The sequence below is a fragment of the Moschus berezovskii genome, chromosome 6, assembly GCF_049115385.1.
Source record: "Moschus berezovskii isolate FMDL1 chromosome 6, NW_MosBer_1.0, whole genome shotgun sequence".
Classification (NCBI taxonomy): domain Eukaryota; kingdom Metazoa; phylum Chordata; class Mammalia; order Artiodactyla; family Moschidae; genus Moschus; species Moschus berezovskii.
Window position 1 is genome coordinate 65,269,434 of NC_142465.1, and position 27,195 is coordinate 65,296,628.

General features: G+C 41.0%; 1 protein-coding gene across 2 annotated transcripts in view; it reads left to right on the forward strand.

Annotated features, from left to right (window-relative positions):
- Positions 1-1,471: 1,471 nt before the first annotated feature.
- CFAP54 (cilia and flagella associated protein 54) overlaps positions 1,472-27,195 on the forward strand; it is a 321,117-nt gene continuing 295,393 nt past the window's right edge. For both annotated transcript variants that reach the window (XM_088837126.1, XM_055395985.2), the window contains exons 1-5: positions 1,472-1,799; positions 12,143-12,248; positions 16,405-16,548; positions 21,110-21,281; positions 25,902-25,960. In XM_088837126.1, coding sequence (XP_088693252.1) covers positions 1,483-1,799; positions 12,143-12,248; positions 16,405-16,548; positions 21,110-21,281; positions 25,902-25,960 — 798 coding nt within the window. In that variant the 5' untranslated portion in view covers positions 1,472-1,482. The remainder of the gene's footprint in view (positions 1,800-12,142; positions 12,249-16,404; positions 16,549-21,109; positions 21,282-25,901; positions 25,961-27,195) is intronic.

Sequence of the window (27,195 nt, forward strand, 5' to 3'; positions counted from 1 at the left end):
TGCAAGAAATTAGGTCAGCGCTGAAAGAAATCAGTCTGTGGTCCAATAAGCTTCTTAATCTTAAGTGGGAAATTGGGCTCACAGGGTGTAAAGGTTACTGTCTTTACAGGACAAGTAACAGTTTTCAGTGTTAAAGACCCCTTTTCCTAAGCCATCAAATATTTCTGATCCTTCTCTTAGACAATTTTTGGCACTGCATAAAATTTATAAACAAAGCAAGTTCTGTACTAGTTGGAAACTCAGACTTTAAATGTATAAATAAATTTACTATTGCCCATAATGCAGGGAAAGAACTTCTCTTGCCCCCAAATATTTCCCTTGAGGCCATCGCTTCCTCATCAGAAGCAAAGTCTCCTAAAATCCCCATTTGAAATGCAAAATTCTTTGAGAGTTACCACTTCAAGCATTAGTACACATTAATGTCCACAGGTTAAGGCTGAGTTAAATGCTCATGAATTTAAAATATAGTGACAATCAAGATAAGGTTGAAACACAAATGAATAAACAGAGTAGTCATAACTACTAGTCATCAACATCATTTGCAGTTAGAGACCTCAAGGTCAATAAGAGGGACCAGAGTGGAGCAGTTGCATGCAATTGATTCTTAAACTGCTGTTAGATATTTTCCTATTTTCAGTTCTGTTGCTAACCTTAGTTTGAGTGCCTGGTGGTGGGGGAAGGTCATTTTGAGCACAGCCTTTGGAGTCTGAAGGCAGGTTCCTGACCCTCCAACGGTTTACTCTGACCTTGGTCAAATGGCTAAACCTCCCTAAACTTTGGTTTCTTTAACTGTGAAATGGAGATACTAATAATATCCTAAATTGCAAAGTTATAGTGATGATTAAATGAGGTAAATGAGATTGCTGCTGCTAAGTCGCTTCAGTCGTGTCCGACTCTGTGCGACCCCATAGACGGCAGCCCACCAGGCTCCCCCGTCCCTGGGATTCTCCAAGCAAGAACACTGGAGTGGGTTGTCATTTCCTTCTCCAATGTATGAAAGTGAAAAGTGAAAGTGAAGTCGCTCAGTCGTGTCCGACTCTTCGCGACCCCATGGACTGCAGCCTACCAGGCTCCTCCCTCCATGGGATTTTCCAGGCAAGAATACTGGAGTGGGGTGCCATCACCTTCTCCAAATGAGATTACTTGTTTCAAATGCTCAGAATAACTCCTGGCATATATTAATGAGCATCATTATTAAGTGGTCGAAATGGAAAAAGTATAGTTTGGATATGTGATCCTAAGTTTCTGGCTCTCCTATTCGCTCTCTCACCAGAATCCTCAGTTATCATATCCAGCGGTGAGCAAGAGAGCCAAAACACCTCAGGAGTAACATTGCTTTCTGGACAAGGTTTTTCTTCTTTTGCCCTCCAGGGGCCGCTGCATTTCCCCGAAAGCTCGCGGGATGCCTGGTTACCACGAGACCGTCGCCAGGCAACCGCGTGTACACACACACACCCCGGGACGGGCCCGGGTCTCGTCAACATGGCGGCGCAAGGCACCTGCTCGGTCTCTTCATCAAACGTGTCTCCCACCTCAGTGTCGCCGCCGACCCCGCCCCCGCCCTCTACTGCGATTTCGAAGTCGCCCCTGGAGTCGAAGGCGAGCTCTCTCAGCCCACAGTCTCGCTCGACCGGCCACGAGGACTTGTTGCCCCTCGCAGTATTTTATGGGCCGCTGGACGCAAAAAACCCACTCCTGGCCTCCTGTGAGAAGGAGATTCAGGAGTTGCTAGGTTTCATGAAGAAAAAGAAGGCTTTAGCTACAACGGAGGAACAGAAATATGAGTTCCACCGGCTTTGGTAAGCAGAGGCAGGGCCCTGGGGCGGGTGCTGCCCGGAGAAGACAGCTCCCAGGGCCAGAGGAGGAGATTCTCTGAGGAGGCAGGCGGTGGTCCCTGGAGCTGGTCGGTGTTGCGGATGCAGAACCTGGCCAAAGGGCCCGGAGATATACACAAAGTTTAAGAAGTGAAGACTCGTCTCTATTACAATCCTTGCTGCTGCCGCTAAGTCGCTTCAGTCGTGTCCGACTCTGTGCGACCCCATAGACAGCAGCCCACCAGGCTTCCCTGTCCCTGGGATTCTCCAGGCAAGAACACTGGAGTGGGTTGCCATTTCCTTCTCCGTTACAATCCTTAATGCCTGGTAAATGTGTCTTGACTTCCTGCTCGGGTCAGAATAAAAGTCAACAAAGAAATGTTTCATAATTCACCAGTTTACATAATTCAGCATTTGTTCCGAGTGTCTTCTAATTGTCGATGCATGCCAATGAAGTTTTGGCACACTCACAGGTTTCACAACTTTCCATGTGTGGGTATTGTTTTGTATATGGAGGGAAAGGAATAACTTTGTGGTCACTTAGGTTCATGAAAAAGTTACTTCTTGATGCCATGAAGTATGTCATTCTGTGAACATTTGTACTTTATTCCTTTTTCAACTGCTACTATTAATAGCATCACAGTAACTTGTTCTTGATTTTGTGACTCATTTTGCACGTTTGCCTTTTTTGGATTCCATCACCATGTTATTATCTCGAACTGCAGACTACCTGTTTTTAAGGCTCTTTCCTGTTTGTGTTAACCATCTTTCTTTCCCAGTCAAAACAGATTGCAGACCGAACGGTTAGAAATGTAGGCAAGTGGTGAAGAATACTAGAGTAGTCAATAAGTTTCATCTTATATTTTTTATCCATGTATTTAATATGAAGAAATAGTTTTAGCTTATATTTATTATTCATTCATGGATTTAACTTCATATTTATTGAGCACCTCCTAAATATCAGCTTCCATTCCAGGAACTAGGAAAACATCAAGTTAAAAAAATATACAAATTCATATCCCCATGGAGTGTGTATTTTTGTGTCTACAAACAGCCACTAAATAAATATGTAAGGAAATTATTTTACAAGGAGGTAAGTGCTAGAAAATTAGAGCAGGGAGGAAGATAATGATGTCAGGTGGGTGTTATAATTTAAAATGGGATGGCAGGGAACATGGTCAGGGAAAGTCAGGAAAAGTGACCTTTGAGAAAGATGAGAGGGAGATATGGTAGCAAATGATAAGATTTCTGTACAAAGAGTTGGCCACACTGGGAGAATGGCAAGTGTGAAGGTCCTGGGGTGCGATTGTGACTGTGGGAAGAACATGTTCGGGCAGGAGTGAGGGAGATGAAGAGTTAGTTTTTATATTAAGATTGAGATGTAATTCACCATCCAGGTAGAGTTATTATGTAGGTAGTTGGATATGTGGAGTCTGAGGGGTCAGAGGAGAAATACATTTGGGATTCATCAGCATATGGATGACATTTAAACTTTGACGTTTGATGGAATCGCTAAGGAAGTGAGTGTAGTTGGAGAAGAAGAGAGTCCAAGGACTGAACTCTGGAACCCTCCAACACTGACAAGTAGGGGGAGATGGGAAGAAACTGGTAGAGACTAAGAAGGAGTGGCCAAAGAGGTAGAGGAAATCCAGTGGTGTACTGGAAGCCAAGTAGAGAAAGTGCTTTAAGAAGGAAGGAATGATCAGTCAATTGTGGCAAATCCTGCTGATGGGCCAAATAAAATGAGAACCAAGAATTGACTAAGGAAAGTACATTACATGGCTAAGCTACATGTGCGCCAAGTTGGTTCAGTTGTGTTTGACGTTTTGTGACCCCGTGGAGTGTAGCTGGCCAGGCTCCTCTGTCCATGGGATTCTCTAGGCAAGAATACTGGAGTAGGTTGTCATAACGTCTTCAGGGGATCTTCCCCACCCGGGGATGAAACCTGCATCTCTTACATTTCCTGCATTGGCAGGTGGGTTCTTTATCACTAGCACCACCTGCGAAGCTCAAGCTACGTATATTTAAAATGTTTCCGTTTTTATGCCTTAGATAATAGTTTATTTTTCCATCTCCACTACCAACATTCCAGTTCAGACCATCACCATCTCAAATTTTCTCTGCAGCTGCTTGAGTCTCAAATCTATCCTTCACGTAGCAATCAGGGTGACCTTTATAAACAAATCACCTACTCCCTTATCTAAAGACTTCTGTTTCCCATTGCTTTTAGAATAAAATTATGACTTTTTCTGGTGTCTTCCAGGGTCTGAAGCTCTGGCCTTGCCTGCCTCTTTCATCTCAGCTCATCCCTCCCTTCTCTCCCAGGACTTTCCGGGAAAACAGACCTTTGTTTATTATCCCAGGGGCTTTATATTTGCTGCCTCCTTTGTCGGAAATGTTCTTTCCTCAATTTTTCAAGTATCTGGCTCCTTCTTCTCTTCCAGGTCTTAGTTTGGTTATTACTTCCTTAGGAGGCCTTTCATATCTAACAAAGGGTTCACCCATCAATTTATACTTTTATTGACTATTCATTTCTAATGTATTGTCCATCTCTCCTGTTAGAATGTAAGCTTCCTGTTGAGTTTAGATGGTGATCCACTTTTTCATTGCTGTATCTCTAGCACCTAGCCTGAGGGTTGGGATATTGTGAACATTCAATGAATATTTGGCATTGAAAGAATTTACGAATTATCCTTTTTATTTTCAATAATTGTTGATCTGGGTCAGTTGGTAAGTACAGTATTGGCCCCATCTTTAAACAGAGACTCACAAACATTAAGGATTGACATGGACCTTAGCCATCTAACTTCTTGCATGTTTAGGTATTTATTTACAGAATAATCTTTATTGAGTGCTTACTATATGCCAGGGCTTGCACTGTTGTTGTTACTGTTTAGTTGCTAAGGCATGTCTGTCTCTTTTGTGATCCCGTAGACTGTAGTCCGCCAGGGTCCTCTGTCCATGGAATTTTTAAGGCAAGAATACTAGAGTGAGTTGCTATTTCCTTCTCCAGGGGATCTTCCCAACCCAAGGATGGAACCCCCATCTCCTGCTTGGCAGGCGAATTCTTTACCACTGAGCCACCACGGAAGCTCTAGGGCCTGCACCAATTATGGGTTATACAGTGATGAGCAAAATAGATATGGGAATCTGTGCTCATGGAAGGAGGGAGATAGGCTTTTAATGAGTCACTTTTAATAAGTGAAGGCTTTTAATAAGTCAACACACAAACAACAAGCGCTGTGAAGGAAGAAGCTACTGAGAATTTATATGTGCCATGTATTGCCCTAAGTCCTGGGGATACAGCAGTGAACCAGACAAAAACCTCCTGCCCTCTTGGTGCTTATATTCTGGAGGGGGACATAAACAATACACATATTAAATAAGTACATTTTGTGGTGTCCTAGAAAGTGATAAATGCTAGGGAGAAAAAGAGAGGAAAAGTTATGGAGTGGGAGACAGGAGGTTGCAATTTTCAATAAGGTGGTTAGAGTAGATAACAATTGAGCATAGGCTTAACGGGAACATAGTGGAGACCTCGGAGAAGGCAATGGCAAGCCACTCCAGTACTCTTGCCTAGAAAATCCCATGGATGGAGGAGCCTGGTGGGCTGCAGTCCGTGGGGTCGCTAAGGGTTGGACACAACTGAGTGACTTCACTTTCACTTTTCACTTTCACACATTGGAGAAAGAAATGGCAACCCACTCCAGTGTTCTTGCCTGGAGAATCCCAGGGACGGGGGACCCTGGTAGGCTTCTGTGTATGGGGTCACACAGAGTCGGACACGACTGAAGTGACGTAGCAGCAGCAGCAGCAGTGGAGACCTGCCTTCAAATGAATGGTGAGGGAGGTGACGTGAAGCTGAGATTAGAAGGATGCCCGGCAGTCAACCAGCAAGGAAAAAGAGGATAAACAGAAGGAACAATCATGTGGGAGGATCTTGGCAGGAAAGAGGCGGGAGCCTTTGGAGGAGTGGACAGAAGCCTATTTAGCACAGTGTGGAGAGTGTGGGTGCAGTGGTATGAGATGAGATTAGAAGAGTAGATTGGGGTGTGCAAGGTTTTAGAGGCCATTTATAGAGTTTACATTTACTTCAAATGCAATGAGAAATCGTAGCTTAGTTTTTGGCAAAGAATTAACCATATTTGATTTTGTTTTAAAATATGTTGTTGACTTTGTCCAAATGGAGTAATGATCGCAGTGTGGAGACCAGTTAGTAGTGCTGGAGGTAGGAGTTGCTTTTATAACATATTTGACAAGATGGTTATTTTTTAAAATAAAAAATTGCTTATTTTTATAACTGTAGAGTCTTATATAAGTATAAAATTTGTAGTACCTAAAATACAGATTTTGATCATACCAGCAATGTTCTTAAATTTAGAGTGTGATATATTTTAAAAGTATGCTTTTGTTGTAAGCACACAAAATTTTGATATTCTTTTTATATAGTGATGTTTTTCTGCTTTAGAAAATTCTAAATATCCAGCAACAATTTTAATCAAATATCAATCAAAAGTGTATTAACAACCTTTCTTAAATGATGTGTGTTATATATTATATATTTTCCCTATTTAATCATTATGTAAGCCATTTCCCAATAAGCAATTTTGACTTGAACTTATGGCTCACTTTGAAAAAAAAGGAAATTCTGTTATGCAACCTTGAGTGATTTGTGAAGTTGGTATTTTTCTTTTATGAGTAACAGACCTACTCATCATTATCTCATCTGTAAGGTTTGGGAAGAAAGAACTCTTTCAACTACGTAATTTAAGAATTCTACCTTAAATTTCTTGGATTTACTATATTTTATTTATTATAGTGCATTTCATGAAGCAGAAATCAAAGTGAAAAAGGCAAAACAAACAAACCAAAACACATTTACCTTTTTAAACTTCTGTGGACTGTGTTTTCCACACTCTTATTTTGGCATGATTACATGTATATATTTTACTACCCTTAAATATTAATTTGTCCATGAAGGCAGGAATACCCTGTATCCGCCTCCTTTTTTTTTTTGAAAGTCACTGAGTTCTGTCCGACTCTTTGAGACCCCATGAACTGTAGTCCTTGGAATTCTCCAGGTCAGAATACTGGAGTGGGTAGCCTTTCCCTTCTCCAGGGGATCTTCCCAACCCAGGGATCGAACCCAGGTCTCCCATATTGCAGGTGGATTCTTTACTAGCTGAGCCATAAGGGAAGTCCAAGAATACTGGATTGGGTAGCCTAACCTTTCTCTAGGGGATCTTCCTGACCCAGGAATTGAACCAGGGTCTCCTGCATTGCAGGCAGATTCTTTACCAACTGAGCTATCAGGGAAGCCCCATCACTTAGGTAATTAATTGACTTTTTTTTTTACATGTTTTTGTTGGGGTTGTTCCATTAATACCCCAATGTGTACCTGGTAAGTACTTGAGCCATCTTCAGTCCTTAAGTTTAGCTTCTTGCCTACATTAGTCAGCTTGGGCTACTAAGAATACTGGAGAGGGTTGCCATGCTCTCTTCCAGGGGATCTTCCTGACCCAGGGATCAAACCCACATCTCCTGCATCTCCTGCATTGTAGGCAGATTCTTTACCACTGAGCCATCTGGGAAGCCCAGTTACTAACTTCAATTCAGTTCAGTTGCTCAGTTGTGTCCAATTCTTTGCGATCCATGGACTGCAGCACCCCAGGCCTCCCTGTCCATCACCAACTCCCGGAGTTTACTCAGACTCATGTCCATAGAGTCTGTGATGCCATCCAACCATCTCATCCTCTTTCATCCCCTTCTCCTCCCACCTTCAATCTTTCCCAGCATCAGGGTCTTTTCCAAGGAGTCATTTCTTTGCATCAGGTGGCCAAGGTATTGGAGTTTCAGCTTCAGCATCAGTCCTTCCAATGAATATTCAGGACAGATTTCCTTTAGGATGGACTGGTTGGATCTCCTTGCAGTTCAAGGGACTCTCAAGAGTCTTCTCCAACACCACAGTTCAAAAGCATCAATTCTTCAGTGCTCAACTTTCTTTATAGTCCAACTTTCACATCCATACATGACTACTGGAAAAACCGTAGCTTTGACTGGATGGAACTTTATTGACAAAATAATGTCTCTGCTTTTTAATATGCTGTCTAGGATGGTCATAACTTTTCTTCCAAGGAGTAAGCGTCTTTTAATTTCATGGCTGCAGTCACCATCTGCAGTGATTTTGGAGCCCTCCAAAATAAAGTCTGCCACTGTTTCCACTGTTTCCCCATCTCTCTGCCATGAAGTGATGGGACCAGATGCCATGATCTTAGTTTTCTAAATGTTGAGCTTTAAGCCAACTTTTTCACTCTCCTCTTTCACTTTCATCAAGAGGCTCTTTAGTTCTTCTTTGCTTTCTGCCATAAGGGTGATGTCATCTGCATATCTGAGGTTATCGATATTTCTCCCGGAAATCTTGATTCCAGCTTGTGCTTCCTCTAGCCTAGTGTTTCTCATGTTGTACTCTGCATATAAGTTAAATAAGCAGGGTGACAATATACAGCCTTGACTGTACTCCTTTCCTGACTTGGAACCAGTTTGTTGTTCCATGTCCAGTTCTAACTGTTGCTTCCTGACCTGCATACAGATTTCTCAGGAGGCAGGTCAGGTGGTCTGGTATTCCCATCTCTTGAAGAATTTTCTACAGTTTGTTATGATCCACACAGTCAAAGGCTTTGGCATTGTCGATTATTAATTAGTCAGTTTGGGCTTCCATAGCAAAATCCCATAGACTGGGTGACTTAAACAACAGAAATTTGTTTTCTTATTTTTCTGGAGGCTAGAAGTCCCAGATGAGGGTCTGGAAGCCTCAGTTTCTGGTGAGAGCTCTTTTCCTGGCTTAAAAGATGCCCACTTTGTTCTCATATAGTCTTTCCTCTGTGAAGCACACACAAAGAGAACTTGTTCATGTCTCTTCTTAGATGGATTAATCCCAATGGACCAGGGCCCCACCCTTATGACCTCATTTAGCCTTAATTACTTCCTCAGAGTCTCCTTCTCCAAATGGGGGGGGGATTAGGGCTTCAACATGTGAATTTTGAGGAGGCACTCACATTCAGTGTAAAATACCTTTCTTACCTAGAAATTTATGAGATAGGATTGGACAACTATTAAGAGAAATTTAGATTTTTCCTAGAGGCATTTATAATTTCCAAGAGAGAGGGAAAAAGTAAATATTAACTAAATGGGTGAACAAAATAAGCAATGATCTGCTTCCCTTTGAACTCTAGTTAGAAACCACATAGGAAACATAACCCTAAATGGACTGACTGGACAGTTGAACCTTTTAACTCTCTATAGAAAAGCATAAAATAAAAACAAAGAATTCTTTTCCCTAGTCCTTCATCCATTCATTCTTTCTGTCAGCAAGTATGTATTGAGTGCTGACAGGTACTAGATATTCACTACTCTTGGGGCTGGGCAATGACTAAACAGATGAAGTCCTTGCTCTCAGGGAGTTTAGATTCCAGAGGATTGGAAGGCACAGTTATATGCTGGCTAAGAGTATAGATGTACCCTGCCTCAGTTTGATCAGCTGTATATTTGGGATATTGATACTACCCATCTCAGTTATGAAAATGAAATGAAAAATACTCACATTGGCAAAAGACCCAGATTAGGCAACAGAATATCGAAGAAGAAATTTGGAGGACTGCCACTACCTGATTTCAAGACTTACTACATTAACTAAGACAGCATGGGATGGGGAAAGAATGGACAAACAGATCAAAGGAACAGAATAAAGCGCCCAGATGGATGTAGATATAGTCAACTGGTCTTTCACAAAGGAGTGATGGCAGTACAATGAGGCAAAGTCTTTCAACAAACAGTGCTGCAGTTGCACATCCACATGTGAAAACCTTATCTAGCTATGGACCTTACATCCTTCCCCCAAATTAACTCAAAATGGATCACAAACCTAATGTAAATTCTATGGTATAAAACTCTTAGATGATAATATAGGGGAAATCGAGATGACCTTTGGTTTGGCAGTAGCTTTTGAGGTACAACACTGAAGACATGATCCATGAAAGAAAGAATTGATAAACTGGACTTCATGAAAATTAAAATTTTCTGCCCTTTGAAAGACACTGTCAATAGAATGAAAGCCAAGCCACAGACTGGGAGAAAAAAGTTGCAAAAGACTTTTATTTGATAAAGAACTACTATCTAAAATATACACAGAACTCTTAAAAACTCAGCAATAGGAAAACAAACAACTTGATTTTAAAAATGGGCAAAAAATCTTAGCAGACATCTACCCAAGGAAGATAAATGATAAATAAATATATGAAAAGATGCTCCAGGAAGATGTAACTTAAAACAACAGTGAGATACCACTGCACACCTATTAAAAGGCCAGAATCCAGAACACTGACAATACCAAATGCTGACAAGGATGTGGATCAACGGGAAAATTTTCATTCATTGCTGGTGGGAATGCAAATTGGTGAAGCCACTTTAGAAGACAGTTTGATGTTTTCTTATAAAACTAAACATATTCTTACCATATAATCCAGTAGTCACGCTCCTTAGTATTTACCCAAAGGAGCTGAAAACTTATTCCATACAAAAATCTGCACATGGATGTTTATAACAGTTTTATACAAATAGCTAAAACTTGGACACAAACAAGATGTCTCTCAGTAAGTAAACTGATAAACTGTGGCATATATAGACAATGGAATATTATTCAGTGCTAAAAAGAAATGAGCTATCAAGTCATGGGAAAACATGGGTGAATCTTAAATCCTTATTACTAAGTGAAAGAAGCCAATTTGAAAGTGCTACATATTGATACTATATGATTCCAACTATATGGCATCTTGAAAAAGGCAAAACTATGGAGAGAGTAGAAAGTTCAGTGGTTGTCTGGGGCTAGTGGGGAGCGAATGATGAATAGGCAGAGCACAGAAGACTTTTAAGGTGGTGAAACTACTCTCTATGATACAATGGTGGATACATGTCACTATACATTTGTCCAAAGCCATATAATGGACAGCACCAAGAATAAACCCTAATGTAAACTAGGGACACTGGGTGATAATGATGTGTCAGTGTGTTAATGGTAACAAATGTACTGCTTTGGTGAGTAATGTTAATAATGGAGGAGGCTGTGCATGTGCCGCAGATAGGGGTATATGGGGGAATCTCTATACATTCTGCTCAATTTTTCTGTGAATCTAGAACTACTTTTAAAAATAAAGTTGATTTAAAAAAATGCATACAAAGAGTCAGTCCCAGTGTTCATAGCAGAAATATTTATAATAACTAAGATGTGGAAGCAATCTAACATGAACACACACACACACACACACAGAGGAATATTACTCAGCCATAGAAAAGAATGAAATCCTGTCATTTGAAACAACATGGATAGACTTGGGGGGCATCATTATGCCAGGTGAAAGAAGTCAGCCAGAGAAACACAAATACTTTATGATATCACTGATATGTGGAATCTAAAAAATACAACAAATTAGTAACTATAATAACAAAGAAACAGACTCACAGACATAGAGAACAAACTAGTGGTTACCAGTGGGGAGAGGGAAGGTGTGAGGGGCAAGATAGAGGTAGGGGATTAACAGGTACAAACTACTATGTATGCTACAAGGATATATTGCATAGCACAGGAAGTATGGTCAGTGGTTGATAATATCTATAAATGGAGTATAGCTTTTAAAAATTGTGAATCACTATGTAGTACATCTGAAACATTATAAACTATATCTCAGTAAAAATATAAAAATTTTAAAATAAAATCATTAAAAATGTATATAAAGAGCTGTCAGTGCTTGGTACAAAGGAAATAATACTTATAACCACAATTACATTTATTAATAATTAGACATTGACAATATGGCACATTAGAAAGCACAAGGGAGGAAGGATGGGGGAAGGGATAGTTAGGGAGTTTGGGATAGACATGTACATACTGCTATATTTAAAATGGATAACCAGCAAGGACCTACTGTACAGCACATGGAACTCTGCTCAATGTTATGGGGCAGCCTGGATGGCAGGGGGGTGTGGGGGAGAATGGATACAAGTATCTGTATGGCTGAGTCCCTTCCCTGTTCACTTGAAACTGTCATAGCATTGTTAATTGGCTATCAGTTCAGTTCAGTTCAGTTCAGTCGCTCAGTTGTGTCCGACTCTCCGCGACCCCATGAATCACAGCACGCCAGGCCATACCCCAATACAAAATAAAAAGTTAAAAAAAAAAAGACTTAGCACAAGGTAAGTTTTTAAAGATTGCTTGCTAATTAATTTAGGTTTCCTGCTGACTTTGAAGATATTGTTTTATTTTATAATTTTTACAGTGCCACCTCTTTGTTTAATATCTGGACCAAATACGCCCCCCGGCTGCCAGCTGCCTATTACAACGAGAAGCTTCTGAAGGTTGGAGATAGCCTTTGTGAAATGAAAGTAAGTACCTCTGGAGTAAAAAGAGCCCAAATGAAACTTATTTGGCTAATTATTATTATTGGATAGCATTCCTCTTTTACATGATTCCCCACCCCCCGTTGGAAAAATCCAAGGGAATATGTAAAAATTTTAATGAGGCACAGTGACAGAAAAAGTGTTCACTTTTAAATTTTGTAGTTGGGATTCTCCAGAGGTGAGAGGTTCCTGAACAGAAAAACAGTTGGCTGAGGCTGAGCAGGAGCACAGCCCATAGTTACCAGAGGGTGTGGTAGGCGCCCAACAGGAAATGCTGAGTCATCATGTTCCTACCTCATACAAAGAAGCCCAGACACCACTTCCTGTTGTTTTTCACATGGCTGACCTTGCCCACAGCCCTTGCAGGGCCTTGCTGCTGTGTTGCTTGCTTCCAGGTGCCTTTTTTCAATGACCTTCAGCTCCTTCTCAACACTTTGCTGTATGTAATTGCAGCAGTCATTCCATACAAGCCCCAGTTCTTACTCAGTGTTGAATTCCAGCCGAGTTCCTGCCTTATTTCTAGTTCCATTATCAATGCCCGGGTCTTGGATTGCTGCGGACTCATGGACTTAGTTTGATAAGACCACACTGAGGCTGGGTTTTCAGTTAATGAAAATGTGAATTTTTCCCCATAACCTCTGGCTTGGGCCCAAATTATTCCAAGTTAAATATGAGTCTCTAGCACATGTGTTAATAGGATCCTTGGACCAAGTGTTATTTTATACAAAGTGATTTTAGGCCAGACATGGGAGGTATTCTGTCTGTTACCAAGCCAGGTCCATTTTCCTGATGTGAAGCAAGCCAAGTACTGAGCTGCTGAGGTTTGCAGCAGAGAAACAGTTTATTCACAAGGCAACCAGGTGAGGAACAAGTCTCAGATCTGCCTCCTGGAAAGCAAGGGAGTTGGGATATTTATGAGATATCAACAGTATGGTCTTAGGCTCAGGGAGAGGTGATTGGAGGTAGGGGGAAAGGTGAGGTAGTCAGAGTTCTGCACAGGTGCACCTGAGTTATGTGTGTATTCAAAATGGAGGTGCGTAGCTTGATGGGAGCCCAGAGCTTTTCAGCCTCTGACGTCAAAAGGCTGGTCAAGAGATGCCTGGGCAGGCCTAATTTTAGGGTTGGGGGTCCCAACCATCCCCCAGTTGGCTGGCTCTAGGCAAGAGCTGACTCTAGCTCCTGTAAAACAACTGGACAGCCTGAAGCTGTCCATTCAGTTCAGTCGCTCAGTCGTGTCCGACTCTGCGATCCCATGGACTGCCAGGCGTCCTTGTCCATCACCAACTCCCAGAGCTTGCCCAAACTCATGTCCATCGAGTCGGTGATGCCATCCAACCATCTCATCCTCTGTCCCATTCTCCTCCTGCCTCCAATCTTTCCCAGCATCAGGGTCTTTTCCAAGGAGTCAGTCCTTCCCATCAGGTGACCAAAGTATTGGAATTTCAGCTTCACTATCAGTCCTTCCAATGAATATTCAGGACAGATTTCCTTTAGGATGGACTGGTTGGATCTCCTTGCAGTTCAAGGGACTCTCAAGAGTCTTCTCCAACACCACAGTTCAAAAACATCAATTCTTCGGTGCTCAGCTTTCTTTATAGTTCGACTCTCCCATCTATACATGACTACTGGAAAAACCACAGCTCTGACTAAATGGACTTTTGCTGGCAAAGTAATGTCTATGCTTCTTAATATGCTGTCTAGGTGGGTCATAGCTTTTCTTCCAAGGAGCAAGGGTTTTTTAATTTCATGGCTGCAGTCACCATCTGCAGTGATTTTGTACCCCCCCGACCCAAATAAAGTCTATCACAATGTTTCCATTGTTTCCCCGTCTATTTGCCCATGAAGTGATGGGACCAGATGCCATGATCTTTGTTTTTTGAATTTTGAGTTTTAAGTCAAGCTTTTCACTCTCCTCTTTCACTTTCATCGAGAGGCTTTTTAGTTCTTCACTTTCTGCCATGAAGCTGGGAAGGTACGCAATTAAGGAGAGAAAAAAAAGAGAAAAAATTAACTAAAGCTACCTTAATCAGTGAAGATAGTTTACAAACAAAGGGCTTTTAACAAACTCTTCCCTTATCTGTTGTTCTGTAAGACAAGCTCATGAATTTCTATTTGTGATGAGCTTCTCTTAACTCTTTGGGGGCACAGTTTCAAATCTTCTCAGTCTACAGTTTCTCAGCTTCATTTTCCTCCTCCATTTCTATTTTCTGGGCTTGAATCTTTTTGGTCTGGGAGGGAAATTTACCGAATAGAGGCAAAGATGCAGAGGAACTTGCAGAAGGGAGCACTAAGATCTATTTTCAGCTGCCCAAATTAAAGAATCCTCTCAGCTCCATGTAATTGGACCATGGTTCTGAGACTTGAAAATGCAGAGTTTGGGAAACTACAGAAAAAGAAACCCAAGTGGGATCCAACTTGTAAGCTATATTCATGTGAAATGGAATAACAGTTTTCACAAGAATTAACCCTGCTCTTTATTTTTACGCTTCTTCTCAATGTAATGAGGCTTCCCTGGTGGTTCATATGGTAAGGAATCTGCCTGCAACGCAGGAGACTGGGGTTTAATACTTGGGTCAGGAAGATCCCCTGGAGAAAGAAATGACACCCCACTCCAGTATTCTTGCCTGGAGGATTCCATAATAAGGAACTGGTGATACACAACACGGTCTGAGGTTGTTTCAGAAGTATCCAGGTGGGTGGAGGGAGGAAGAAGGAACATGTTAGAAGTTGATAAAGCAAGTTGATAATGGGTAGTGGCCAAGCATTCAGAGTATTTCAGGTAGAATATAAAGATTTACTAAAGAAATAAAATGTTTTAACTACTTTTCACTGATGGGAAAGTGGGCCGGTAAAGGTATTATACCCCTGGAAACAAACTTGAGTGGTTACTTTGGTTTCTAGAATCTATTTTTATTTTAGTTACAGTAAAGCTCATCTTGTGGGACTACTTTTGTTTTGAACCTAGATTTGAATTCATTATGTGAATCAAGTTAGAATGGAAAAGATTCAGAATTAATTAGTGAGCAAATAACAAACAAGTCAATAGAAATAGGAACAAAAGAGCGTTTGACTCTGAATCTGCGGAGGGCCAAGATAGCCCAAGAGGCAGTTCACACCCAGGGCAGCTGCTCTTCCTGGAAATACATTCGCATGGGAAGAAGCAGAGGAAGGGCTGTAGCTGACTCATCTGTGGAGCCCTGCTGGCATCCACCGCCCTGAAACTCTCCAGGTCGGCTGTGCCCTGTGGGCTTCAGAAATGAGGCATCTGACTTTGTAATGGGAACCTAAGCATGATTTAGAACTGATGAGAATCGTTAACTAACAACAGCTCAGACTGGTCCTGATGTAACTTCAGAAATGGGACATGAAAGAGCCAACTCATTACCTGCAATCTTCTCTTCTCCTTTCTCTCTTTCCTTCCTTCCTTTTTTTCCTCTTCCTTCTTTTCTCCACCTACCCCCATTTTTTCTCCTTTCCCTAGCTGCCCTCCCCTACCTGTCCTTTCTTTTTTGGAGCTTAGGAGGTATCAGAAGCAAGGCTGGTTAAACAGCTCCTCCACCTCTGTGATTGAGTTGGTGGATTACTATTACTCTGTTGAGGTTGAACCTGTTGGATTTTGAGTATATCTAGGTATTACCACACACAATGCCCTGGGGAGTATCCCCATCTTTGAAGTCTCATCTTACAATTGGTTTGTTGTGAGGAGAATTAAATAATGCACATGAATTGCCAAGAACAGTGTCTGTCACGTGTGTGTTTGGAAATAGTTGTGATAACGTTAATAATGATGTCATGGTGGAAGTAATGGTGGTCATAGTAATTGTCAACATTAACATCATTGAGAATAATATGAACATTGGGTGTGCTAAGTTGCTTCAGTCATGTCTGAGTCTTTGTGACCGTGCCGGGCTCCTCTGTCCATGGGATTCTCCAGGCAAAAATACCTGAATGGGTTGCCATTCCCTCCTCTGGGGGATCTTCTCGACCCCAGGGATCAAACCCATGTCTCTTCTGTTTCCTGCATTGGCAGGTGGGTTCTTTAGCACTAGCGCCACCTGGGAAACTGAATATCATTTAATTTTAATAATGATAAGAAAAATGGTATTTTAAAACCTTCATAGAGTCCTTTTTTTTATTTCAGGAATATAAATTGGCCCTTTTACAGTGCTATGGCAGATATCTTCAGCAGTTCAGCATCAACTTTGATGAGAATAAAGCAGACGTGAATCAATTCAAAGCTGTCTTTTTCCCAAAAGGCTTTGGAGACAAAACTGCAGCACATACAGTAAGATGAAAGTGGTAGCTAAAATAGCTACCATTTATGCTTAGCTATGCAACCGTCTGTCCTTTAGTTGACAGCTTCTCAGTGTCTTTCATTTGCCTAGCGTGGTATTTACTTGTGTACTATAAGTTGCTTAATAAATATTTTCTGTGCTGGATGAGAAAGTGCACTTTTTAACTTTTGTAAAGATGCTTTGGAGATTTTGTCACTATAATCACTTATTCATCCAGTAGGCAGTTTTATTATTATTATTATAACTAATATTGGTAGAATGCTTTTACTCTTCAAAGTACTTTGGAAAACATTGGCTCCTCACAATAACTCTATGAGTTAGATACTGTTATTATCCCTATTGTAGAAGAGAGAAAAAGAAAGCTAATCACACAGTATAATAACTAGTGACTCTGGAGAGGAAACGTAGATCTTTCGATATGAAAAAAGCATGCTTTCTGCTAGTGTACCAGCTTTGCTGTGTTAGTTGCTTCCGAATGAAGCACTGCCTGAGCAGTTGCCATGTGCTCGGTAGTCCTCTCAATGCTGTATGTGAACTGTTACCGCGCAGCCTCATTGCAGTCCTAAGAGATGGCTGCTATTATGCCTCTCTTACAGATAAGAAACTGAGGTTTATTGGAGAGTGAAAAACCCAGTCGTTTTAAAGCAATAGACACAGTTGGTGTTTGAACCCTAATTCGTCTGAATCCGAGGCTGTGTTATTCCAAACTTAATGATTGTTCTAGGTCTTGAAAACAACACGTGGTTTAGTAAGCAGAAATGTCAAAGCATGTTTGAAGGCACATTCAGTTTGCCTGTGACACAAGTGCATGAATGAGAATACTGGGCAATGTGAGTTTGTGCTTAAATTGTATGGAGGGGAGGAGTAGGGATCCTGATACCAAGAAATAATTCTTGGGACACTAGCTGGTTGTCCTACAGCTCAACTCGATTCTGACTCTATGAGGAGACAGAGTCAGATTCTACAGGTTAAAGGTTCAGTCTTACAAGCCCCTCCCCATTCCACCCCATCCCATACCCACTTCAGATGCCAGGTGCAAGCTCCAGTTGTTACCTCTATTTCTGACTGACTGGCTATAAATCAGAGGTTCCTGCGACTCGTCCTTGGGTTCAATAATTTGCTGTAGTGGCTCATGGAACTTGTGAAAACATTTTAGTTATTAGATTACAGGTTTATTATAAACGGACATAATGTAACTCAGGAACAGCTAGAGGGAAGAGATACATAGAGCAAGGTATGGGGAAAGGGCGTGGTGCTTCCATGGCCCCTGCAGGCACCCCACTCCCTGCACCTCCATGTGTTCATCATCTTGGAAACTTCCCAAACACCATCCTTTTGGGTTTTTATGCAGGCTTCATTGTTGTTCAGTCACCAAGCCATGTCCAATTCTTTGAGATCTCACGGACTGTATTATGCCAGGCTCCTCTGTCTTCCACTATCTCCCGGAGTTGGCTCAAATTTATGTCCATTGAGTCGGAGATACTATATAACCATCTCATCCTCTGCTGCCTCTTCTTTTGCCTTTAATGTTTCCCAGCATCAGGGTCTTTTCTAGTGAGTCAGCTCTTCCAATCAGGTGGCCAAAGTGTTGGAGCTTCAGCAACAGTCCTTCCAATGAATATTCAGGGTTGATTTCCTTTAGGATTGATTGATTTGATCTCCTTGCAGTCCAAGAAAGGCTTCATCGCATAATTGTGATTGAATCATTGGCCATTGGTTGTAGATTCAACTTCCAGCCCCTCTCCCCTTCCCTGGAGGTCAGGGGATGGGACTGAAAGTGCTAAACCTCTAATCACATGGTTGGCTCCATTGACAACTTAATCCTCATCCTCAGCCACTTTCCAAATGTTACCTCATTAACAGAGCCAAAGATCTTTGTCACTCTCAACACTTAAAACAATTCCAAGGGTTTGGGGGGGCTGTGAGCTAGAAACTGTGGATGAAGAACAAACATATATGAGTAACGTATTTTGGCCATCTGAGTGACCAAATATATATTAGAAATTGTAATATCTCAGTGCCCCATTGGGAAGAGTGCTGAATGAAAAGTTGGAACTTTTGAGCCCCCGCCCCTCCCCCCCACTACCCTGGCCCAGGCCTCCATATCTCTTATACTATTGTATTATCATGCTTACACTCAACCTCCCTAGCTGTGAAATCAGTTTCGTGGTGGCTGGAAACACATGTATCCAAGCAGACAATCTGCCTGGTAGAATAAGGCTCATTTGTGTTATTGAGTTTACACTCTCACAGCTTTAGTAGTTCTGATGTTTCTCTAGCCTAAATCACTCTCCTGAACTCCCCATCTATCCAGGTAACATCATAAAGATCTCATAATCAACATGTCCCAAATTGAACAAATGTCTTTTCTCCAATAATTGGCTCCAGGCCATCACCCAAGCAGAAAACCATTGCAAGCCTCTTCCTCTCTCTTACCTCTCACTTCTAATTGGTCACTAAATGCCATAGATCTTAGATAAGACTTAGCTCTTTCCTTTCTCTTCATCCCCACTTTCAGAGCCCCATTTCAGGGTCCTTTTGTCTCAGGACAACCTCAGAAGCCTTTGATCTCTGCTAACCTCTTGCATGTAGCTTTGTCCCCCATTTGCGTTGCATCTTTCATACTTTTGTCAGAACTCATTTCTAAAAAGTGTAAATCAAATACTAGTCCACATTCCTTGGAATGGTGTCCATGTTCTAACGATGGACCACTTCTATAGCTCAATTTGTCTTAAGCCTTCTTACCCAACTTTAAAAAAGACTTTCAGATCAGTGACCGCAGCAGTCACCTTAAGCATCCCTAACACTGTGTGTGCCTGGAAGGGTTTTTCCTCTGTCAGGAGCCTTGTCTTCCTCATCTGTGACTCCCTGTTACTTAGCAGAGTGTGGCAAACAGAGGTGCTCAACAAACATTTGCCGACAGAATTGTGTACATACATAACATCTGAATTAGTATGTTAGCATGCCATTAGGGAGACTTTTAAAAATTGATTCAATCCTATATTCTTGGGAGTAGGACTTTGTATTTTTTTTGACTAAGGAAAGATGATCTTAACTAAGTGTATGATTAGAATAAACTTATTTTACCAAGTTTCTTTCCGTGTGTTAGTCCACTAAGGCTGCTATAGCCAAAATCCAGAGATTGGATGGCTTCAGTTCAGTCAGTCAGTTCAGTCGCTCAGTCGTGTCCGACTCTCCGCGACCCCATGAATCACAGCACGCCAGGCCTCCCTGTCCATCACCAACTCCCGGAGTTCACTCAAACTCATGTCCACAGAGTCGGTGATGCCATCCAGCCATCTCATTCTCCGTCGTCCCCTTCTCCTCCCGCCCCCAACCTTTCCCAGCATCAGAGTCTTTTCCAGTGAGTCAACTCGTCGCATGAGGTGGCCAAAGTATTGCAGTTTCAGCTTTAGCATCAGTCCCTCCAATGAACATCCAGGATTGATCTCCTCTAGAATGGACTGGTTGGATCTCCTTGCAGTATAAGGGACTCTCAAGAGTTTTCTCCAACACCACAGTTCAAAAGCATTGATTCTTCGGCGGTCAGCCTTCTTCACAGTCCAACTCTCACATCCATACATGACCACGGGAAAAACCATTGCCTTGACTAGACGGACCTTGGTTGGCAAAGTAATGTCTCTGCTTTTTAATATACTATCAAGGTTGGTCATAACTTTCCTTCCAAGGAGCAAGCGTCTTTTAATTTCATGGCTGCAATCAGCATCTGCAGTGATTTTGGAGCCCAAAAAAACAAAGTCTGACACTGTTTCCACTGTTTTTCCATCTATTTCCCATGAAGTGATGGGACCAGATGCCATGATCTTTGTTTTCTGAATGTTGAGCTTCAAGCCAACCTCTTCACTCTCCTCTTTCACTTTCATCAAGAGGCTTTTGAGTTCCTCTTCACTTTCTGCCATAAGGGTAGTGTCATCTGCATATCTGAGGTTATTGATATTTCTCCCGGCAATCTTGATTCCAGCTTGTGCTTCTTCCAGCCCAGCGTTCCTCATGATGTACTCTGCATATAAGTTAAATAAGCAAGGTGACAATATACAACCTTGACGTACACCTTTTCCTATTTGGAACCAGTCTGTTGTTCCATGTCCAGTTCTAACAGTTGCTTCCTGACCTGCATACAGGTTTCTCAAGAGGCAGGTCAGGTGGTCTGGGATTCCCATCTCTTTCAGAATGTTCCACAGTTTATTGTGATCGACACAGTCAAAGGCTTTGGTATAGTCAATAAAGCAGAAATAGCTTATACAACATTTATTGCTCATGGTTCTGGAGACTGGTGAGTCCAAGATCAGGGGGCTGGAAGACTCCGTGTCTGGTGAGGGCCTGCTTTCCCGCTATGTTCTCATATGGCAGGCGGTGAGGTTTCAACATATACATTTTAGAAGGACACAAACATTCAGTCTCCTGTACACTACTGATCTATTGAGTTAGTTACGCTTAATTTGTTTCCATTTTAGTTTTTTTACCTTTTAAGAGGTGCTTTCCTGAGTTGTGTAAACATTATTTATATTCTTTTTTTCTCATATGTTTCAGTTTCATGCTTTAAATGGCAAAAATATTTGCAACTACGAGCTGGTCTGTGACAGTGATGTGAACCTGCAGAATAAAGAATCTGTGATCCACTGTCTGCAAATCTTGTCCTCCTTCAGGCTCATCATGCAGGTGGCTTTGCCACAGGAGCACCTGTGCTGGATTATCTTCAATGGTATATATCAGTGTTCAGTATTTTATTTTTCATTGTGTCTTTCAGGAAGTCATTTAAATGCCAGGTTTGATGGTGATTTGATTACCTTGTGATTTAGATAATGTTCATTTCATAAGAGGACAGTGGTGGGCTTTGTTATATGTTTATCACATTTTAGTTTGTCCTTACGAGCAGGGACTCATACAGCAAGTGTGTAGGTTTTCTGCTCAAGGGAGGATCAGAGCTGTGGAGATAATCAGTTTCACATATAAACAAAATAGGGGGCCACAGTAAGTCGATATTGGGTTGGCCAAAAAGTTCGTTTAGGTTCTTCTATAACATATTACAGAAAAGCCTGAACAAACTTTTTGGCCAAATAAATCTAAGTGGAGAAGGATCAGAGGGCCCTTGCAGATTAGATTATTTCTAAGCATCATCTACTTATCTGTCCTCTCTGCAAATATTTTGGCCAGTGACTAGGGCTTCCTACATATCAACCTTCTCCTCCTACTTGTTTTTGAGTGAGGAACTCTGAGAATGTGCATGCATATGTGTATATGGTTTATTTATATACATATATAAGCATTGTATAGATAGACATATATATGCATTATATATGTCTCATAAAATGAATCTTATCTAAATCTTATAAAAATGTAACCTTTGTTTTTCTTTTAAGAGTTAAAATTTAAATTCAACTTAAATTCTCTTTAAAGTTACAATTTGAAGTTATAAGGAGTAACCTACAATATTGTTCTCTGGATCACATATTCTTGTAAGAAAAAGAATGACACTCTGTTCTGAGTTTATAAGACAAGGGCAAAACAACTTGAAAGAAAGCATATTGGATTTTCTCTCATCCATCGCAACTGACAGTATGTTTCCTAGTCTTTTCCTTCTTCACTCTCCCCAAATAATTTTTTTGACATTTTGACTGTAATCAGACCTTACATTTGCTACTGAGATGAGACTGTCTCTGGCCAGTGATTGTTAAACTTTTGCATCCCATTATCATCAGAGTTGCCAGAGCCATGTCTCCCGGTGAATCGCTCATGCATCTTGGCAGGGACTGAGCCAGAGCAGAGCTTCTGTGCTCAAGAAAGGGTGATAGACCTGAGGGTTGGGCCCTGGGGTCAGGCTCTGCTTAAGAGGTGGAGATGATGCAGTGTGCAGTGTGACTCGCTGTCTGAAATCCTTCAAAGATTCCTACAAAACCACCCCCTCCCATTTTCTTTTTAACAAAGAACAATTCCTGTGTCTTCCACATCCTTATTCTGCTGTGTGCTTTTTCTTTGGCATCATGTTCTAGATTTTATCCTGCTTCCTAAATATTTTTCTGCTCAACACCATGGTTTTAGAATCTAGCCATGTTCCTATATGTAAACCTGGTTTGTTAACTGCCTGCTGAATTGTATTCGGCAGAGACCCATAATAAGGATGGGCGGCTGGTTTGCCCTGCCTCTCTAACCTTGCAGACAATTCTGCAGTGAATATGCTCACGTCAGTCCTTTTATAGACCCGTGTGTGAGTTTTCTGGGATGTACGCCCAGGAGTGGGGTTGCTGGATTGTGGGAGGTACATGCACTTGGTGTCTTTAATTAATTCACCTCAAACGTAAGTGCCAGGCATTATTCTAGGTGTTAGGGATACAGGAGTGGACAACATACAAAAACCCTGTTTTCTCATGCGGCCATAGTACTTCAGAGAGATGATAAACAAATCAAAACTAAACGATGTGTCAGGTGGTAATGAGAACTATTTCTGTGTATGCTCAGTCATGTCTGACTCTTTTGTGACCCCATGGACTGCAGTCTCCTCTTCCACTGTACTTCCCAGTCAAGAGTACAGGAGTGGGTTGCCGTTTCCTTCTCCAGGAGATCTTCCCGACCCAGGGATCAAACCCTCATCTCTTGCATTGGCAGGCAGATTCTTTTACCACTGAGCCACCAGGAAAGCCCCTGATGATGAGAGCTATGGAGGGAAACAAAGTCTAGAAAGAGATTAGTGAGAGTGATGGCTGGTCTGGGGCCTGGGCTGCAATTTTAAATAGAATGGTCAGGGTAGACCTCACTGGAGATTTGAATAAACACCTGGCTGAGACATCTGAGCATTCAGGGGAAGGGCATTCCAATTGGGAGATTAGCAAGTGCGAAGACCTTGTAGTTTTAAAACTTTGGAATTTGAGTTGTGAAAAAATGACCTGCAGTCAACTTCTTAAAATACATTTGAACTTTCCTGCTAATCATTTAACACTCTTTAATTGACTATTATACAATTATAAGAGTTGGTTTCTTAAGTTATTTAATCAATCTTGGTTCTTTCAAAAAATCTAACTGGGTAAATGAATATTGGATAATATTGGATAATATCTGACTTCCCAACTAACCTGAACCCAAATCATTTAAGACTTCAAATAATCAGATCATTTTGGTGGTGGCTGACTTTGATGAAAAGGAGTCACATGTCAAGGAATCACTTGTTACAAGTCACAAGTCACTCTGTATCAGGGATTTGGTTAAAACATCAAACTAAGTTCCAGAGGCATTCTGAGATTATAAAGATTCAGTCTGTGCTCCATTTTGAACCATTTACTCTGTCCATTGGGCTTCTGCAGTGGAATCTGTAAGCAATGCCAATATCCTGAACCATCAGGGAAGAATTCCATTATGGTCAGCATGCACTAAGGGTGCAAAGATTAAAGGTACATCTTTGAAGTACCAAGGGCCCTTGTTATTCTTGAGGGTGGTCTCCTGGGGCTTTCTGAAGTCCCTCAGTTCCCATTGCTGAATGTTTGTCTGAGTTCCCTGCTCACACCTGAGTCGTGTGTTTTGTGAAGAGTCACTTGTCTCCTATGCATATCCTCACTAGGTGATTTTTTTCCTAAGTAACACAGTTATACAGATCAGGTCAACAAAGCCAAGTTAAGAATGCTGAGCCTGAGCTCTTACTAGCTGAGTAATTTTTCCCTACTGGATCTTACTGGAGATAAACAATTCTACGTCATGAGAGCCAGGCACATTAAGAATGCTGAGGTCCTGAATGCAAAGGACTTAATTGCATTCTCTGTGAACCTAATGGTTGTTTAAGCTGAAACTCCAGTACTTTGGCCACCTTATGTGACGAGCTGACTCACTGGAAAAGGGTCTGATGCTAGGAGGGATTGGGGGTGGGAGGAGATGGGGATGACAGAGAATGAGATGGCTGGATGGCATCACCGACTCGATGAGATTGAGTGAACTCCGGGAGTTGGTGATGGACAGGGAGGCCTGGCGTGCTGTGATTCATGAGGTCACAAAGAGTCGGACACGACTGAGCGACTGAACTGAAGTATTTAAGATTTTATTCAGTATATTTTGGTCACTGATTTGTGTCATGTTTATTATGCTAGCAGGTGTACTGTAATCAAGGGATGTGTGTTTTGGAGCAGGTGCTATATTCTCAGAAACTTTTTAAGTTTAAAAGTGAACATAGGATTTGTAATGATTGAATTGTGGCGGTTATGAATTTTAGATCAGATATTTTACGGGAAATATTTTGATTGCTTGCCATTATAATTAAATGCCTTTTTAAAGCATGCTATACTGTCTTTTGGGTTATGTTTATAGCCCGATAATATGTTTTGTATATAGAAAGATATACGGTGATGTCATTCTCCACTTGTCCTCCAAATGCTGCCATGAAATGAGCTGTCTATCTTCATTTAATTATTGGCCTGATTTAAAAAGTGATCGTACTTGAATGATCTTACATAAGAGTTGGAAATGGCATTTTTTCATCAGCTTGCTTATGGGACGTACTTATAGATATTACATGAAACAGCAAATGAATATAATGTAACCTACTATGCATTATGAGTTTTAAATTATGAGTTTCCTTGTTAAGTATTGTGCTATATGATTAAATATGTATTCTAGTCTTATTTGGAGATAAATCTTGAGTTATACAACTGTGAGGAAACCATGGGAACCAATAAAAGTTTATATGAATTAATAAAACCACAAAGTACATACATTATGCTATTAAAATATCCTTTTGTTCAGTATATTTCAAAACTTAAACTTATGTCTTGCTATGGAGCTTGATCTGCATTTTACTGGAAGAGCTTGGACTGTAACTTATGGCCCTGATACTAGTTGGCTAAACAAATACCTCAGCTATGTCCCAGTCATGAGCTGGCTTTGTTTTATAGTAAGATTTGGGCTTCCCTGGTGTCTCAGAGGGTAAAGCGTCTGCCTACAATGTGGGAGACCTGGGTTCAATCCCGGATCCCCTGGAGAAGGAAATGGCAACCCACTCCATTACTCTTGCCTGGGAAATCCCATGGACTGAGAAGGCTGGGGGTTGCAAAGAGTCAGACACGACTGAGTGATTTCACTTCTCACTGACCAGTACTTTAAAATGCCTTTAAAGTAAGATTAAAAGTTTCCTGTGTTAACCTTTTAAAAATATGGCCATATTAATTCTTTTAAAAATTTAGCTGCAAGTTACAAAAAGTTTTATAATGATTATAACTTTGGCCATTATCAGATTTTCTCATGAGAGAGTCATTTGTTTTGGGAACTACCAACTTAAACTATAGAAAGTGGAATGTAAAGTTCTATCATGTGACTATAAAACATATTAATCTTTTTCTCCATCTAGGTACCATTTACATTTACACTATTTGCAGAAAATTGATGATCAGAGGTCATTCTTCCAAGGTATGAAATTTACTGTCGGAATATCTTCCCCCGTATTTCCTGGTTTTCTTAAGACTTTTGTTAGCATTGAATGCTAAATAGAGAAAATTTAATGACTTAGTGTCACAAAAGTTAGTGGTTGTATCTGTATTACTAGGTATACTGTTTTTAGTTTTCCTTTAACATGATCATAAATAAAAATGTAGACAGTAAAGTATTCATGAAAAGAAATAATTTGTCAAATGAATAGATATTTCTCCAGGGTCCCTCAGTCTTTCAGATTAGTTGTAACTTGTCAATATGATACTGAATATCCATCTAATAACTATATCTCTAGGTAGGGTAGCCATCCATTCTAGCTTGTCCAGGACAGTCCTGGTTTATGCCTGTTGTCCTGGAGTAATTATTAATAATGCTCACTTTTACTTTTAAAAGTGTTGTAGTTTGGATGGTAAACTATGGTTAGCCTGTGTGTGACTTGCTGTGGAGCTTGGACCACATTTGCTTGAAGAACTTGGCCTGTACTTATGGCCCAGATACTCGATGGGTGAACAAACACCTCAGCTATGTCAGTCATGAGCTGACGTTGTTTTATAATAAGATTCACACTGACCAGTACTCACTGCTTAGTTTTAGCTGGAGGAAATGGCTTCTGTTGACTTCCTTACCATGCTGATAGCACCTTTGTCTGCAGGAGACATATCTATTCCCTGTTTTCACTATCCAGTCATTGGAATGTAGGCCAAGAAAGGACAATATTCTCCCCTCGAGACCATGCTTGAGTTGTTGCTGGCATTTGCAACATTGCTATTTGAGTCTTCTCTATTTTATGTAAAAACTTGCTCTGAATATTCGGACACTCAGAACAGATATTTTTTTCCTTATTTCCTCAAAACATAGCCAAGTATCTTAAAAACTGACAACACTTAAAAAAATAGATGCCAAGATATTTGCATGCTTAACAGATAGCATTAATTGTGTGTTCTCTTTCTCTGTTTTGTTCCTTGCATTTAAAAGCTCTATTACTGACAGTGACTTAACAAACTCTATGCCAGCTTTTTGAATGTGAATTAAAACAAGGAGAGGCTGTACCATGCATAATGTAAATTTGGCCTACAGACTATTCTCTATTCAGTTCCAGATGATTTCCTGAAAGGAATTTAGGAAATCTCCTGTTGTGCTTTCTGTGGCAACAAATAACTGCTCCACAGAATCACCACAGTTTGGTCTGCTTATAACATTCGTCTGGCAAGGCT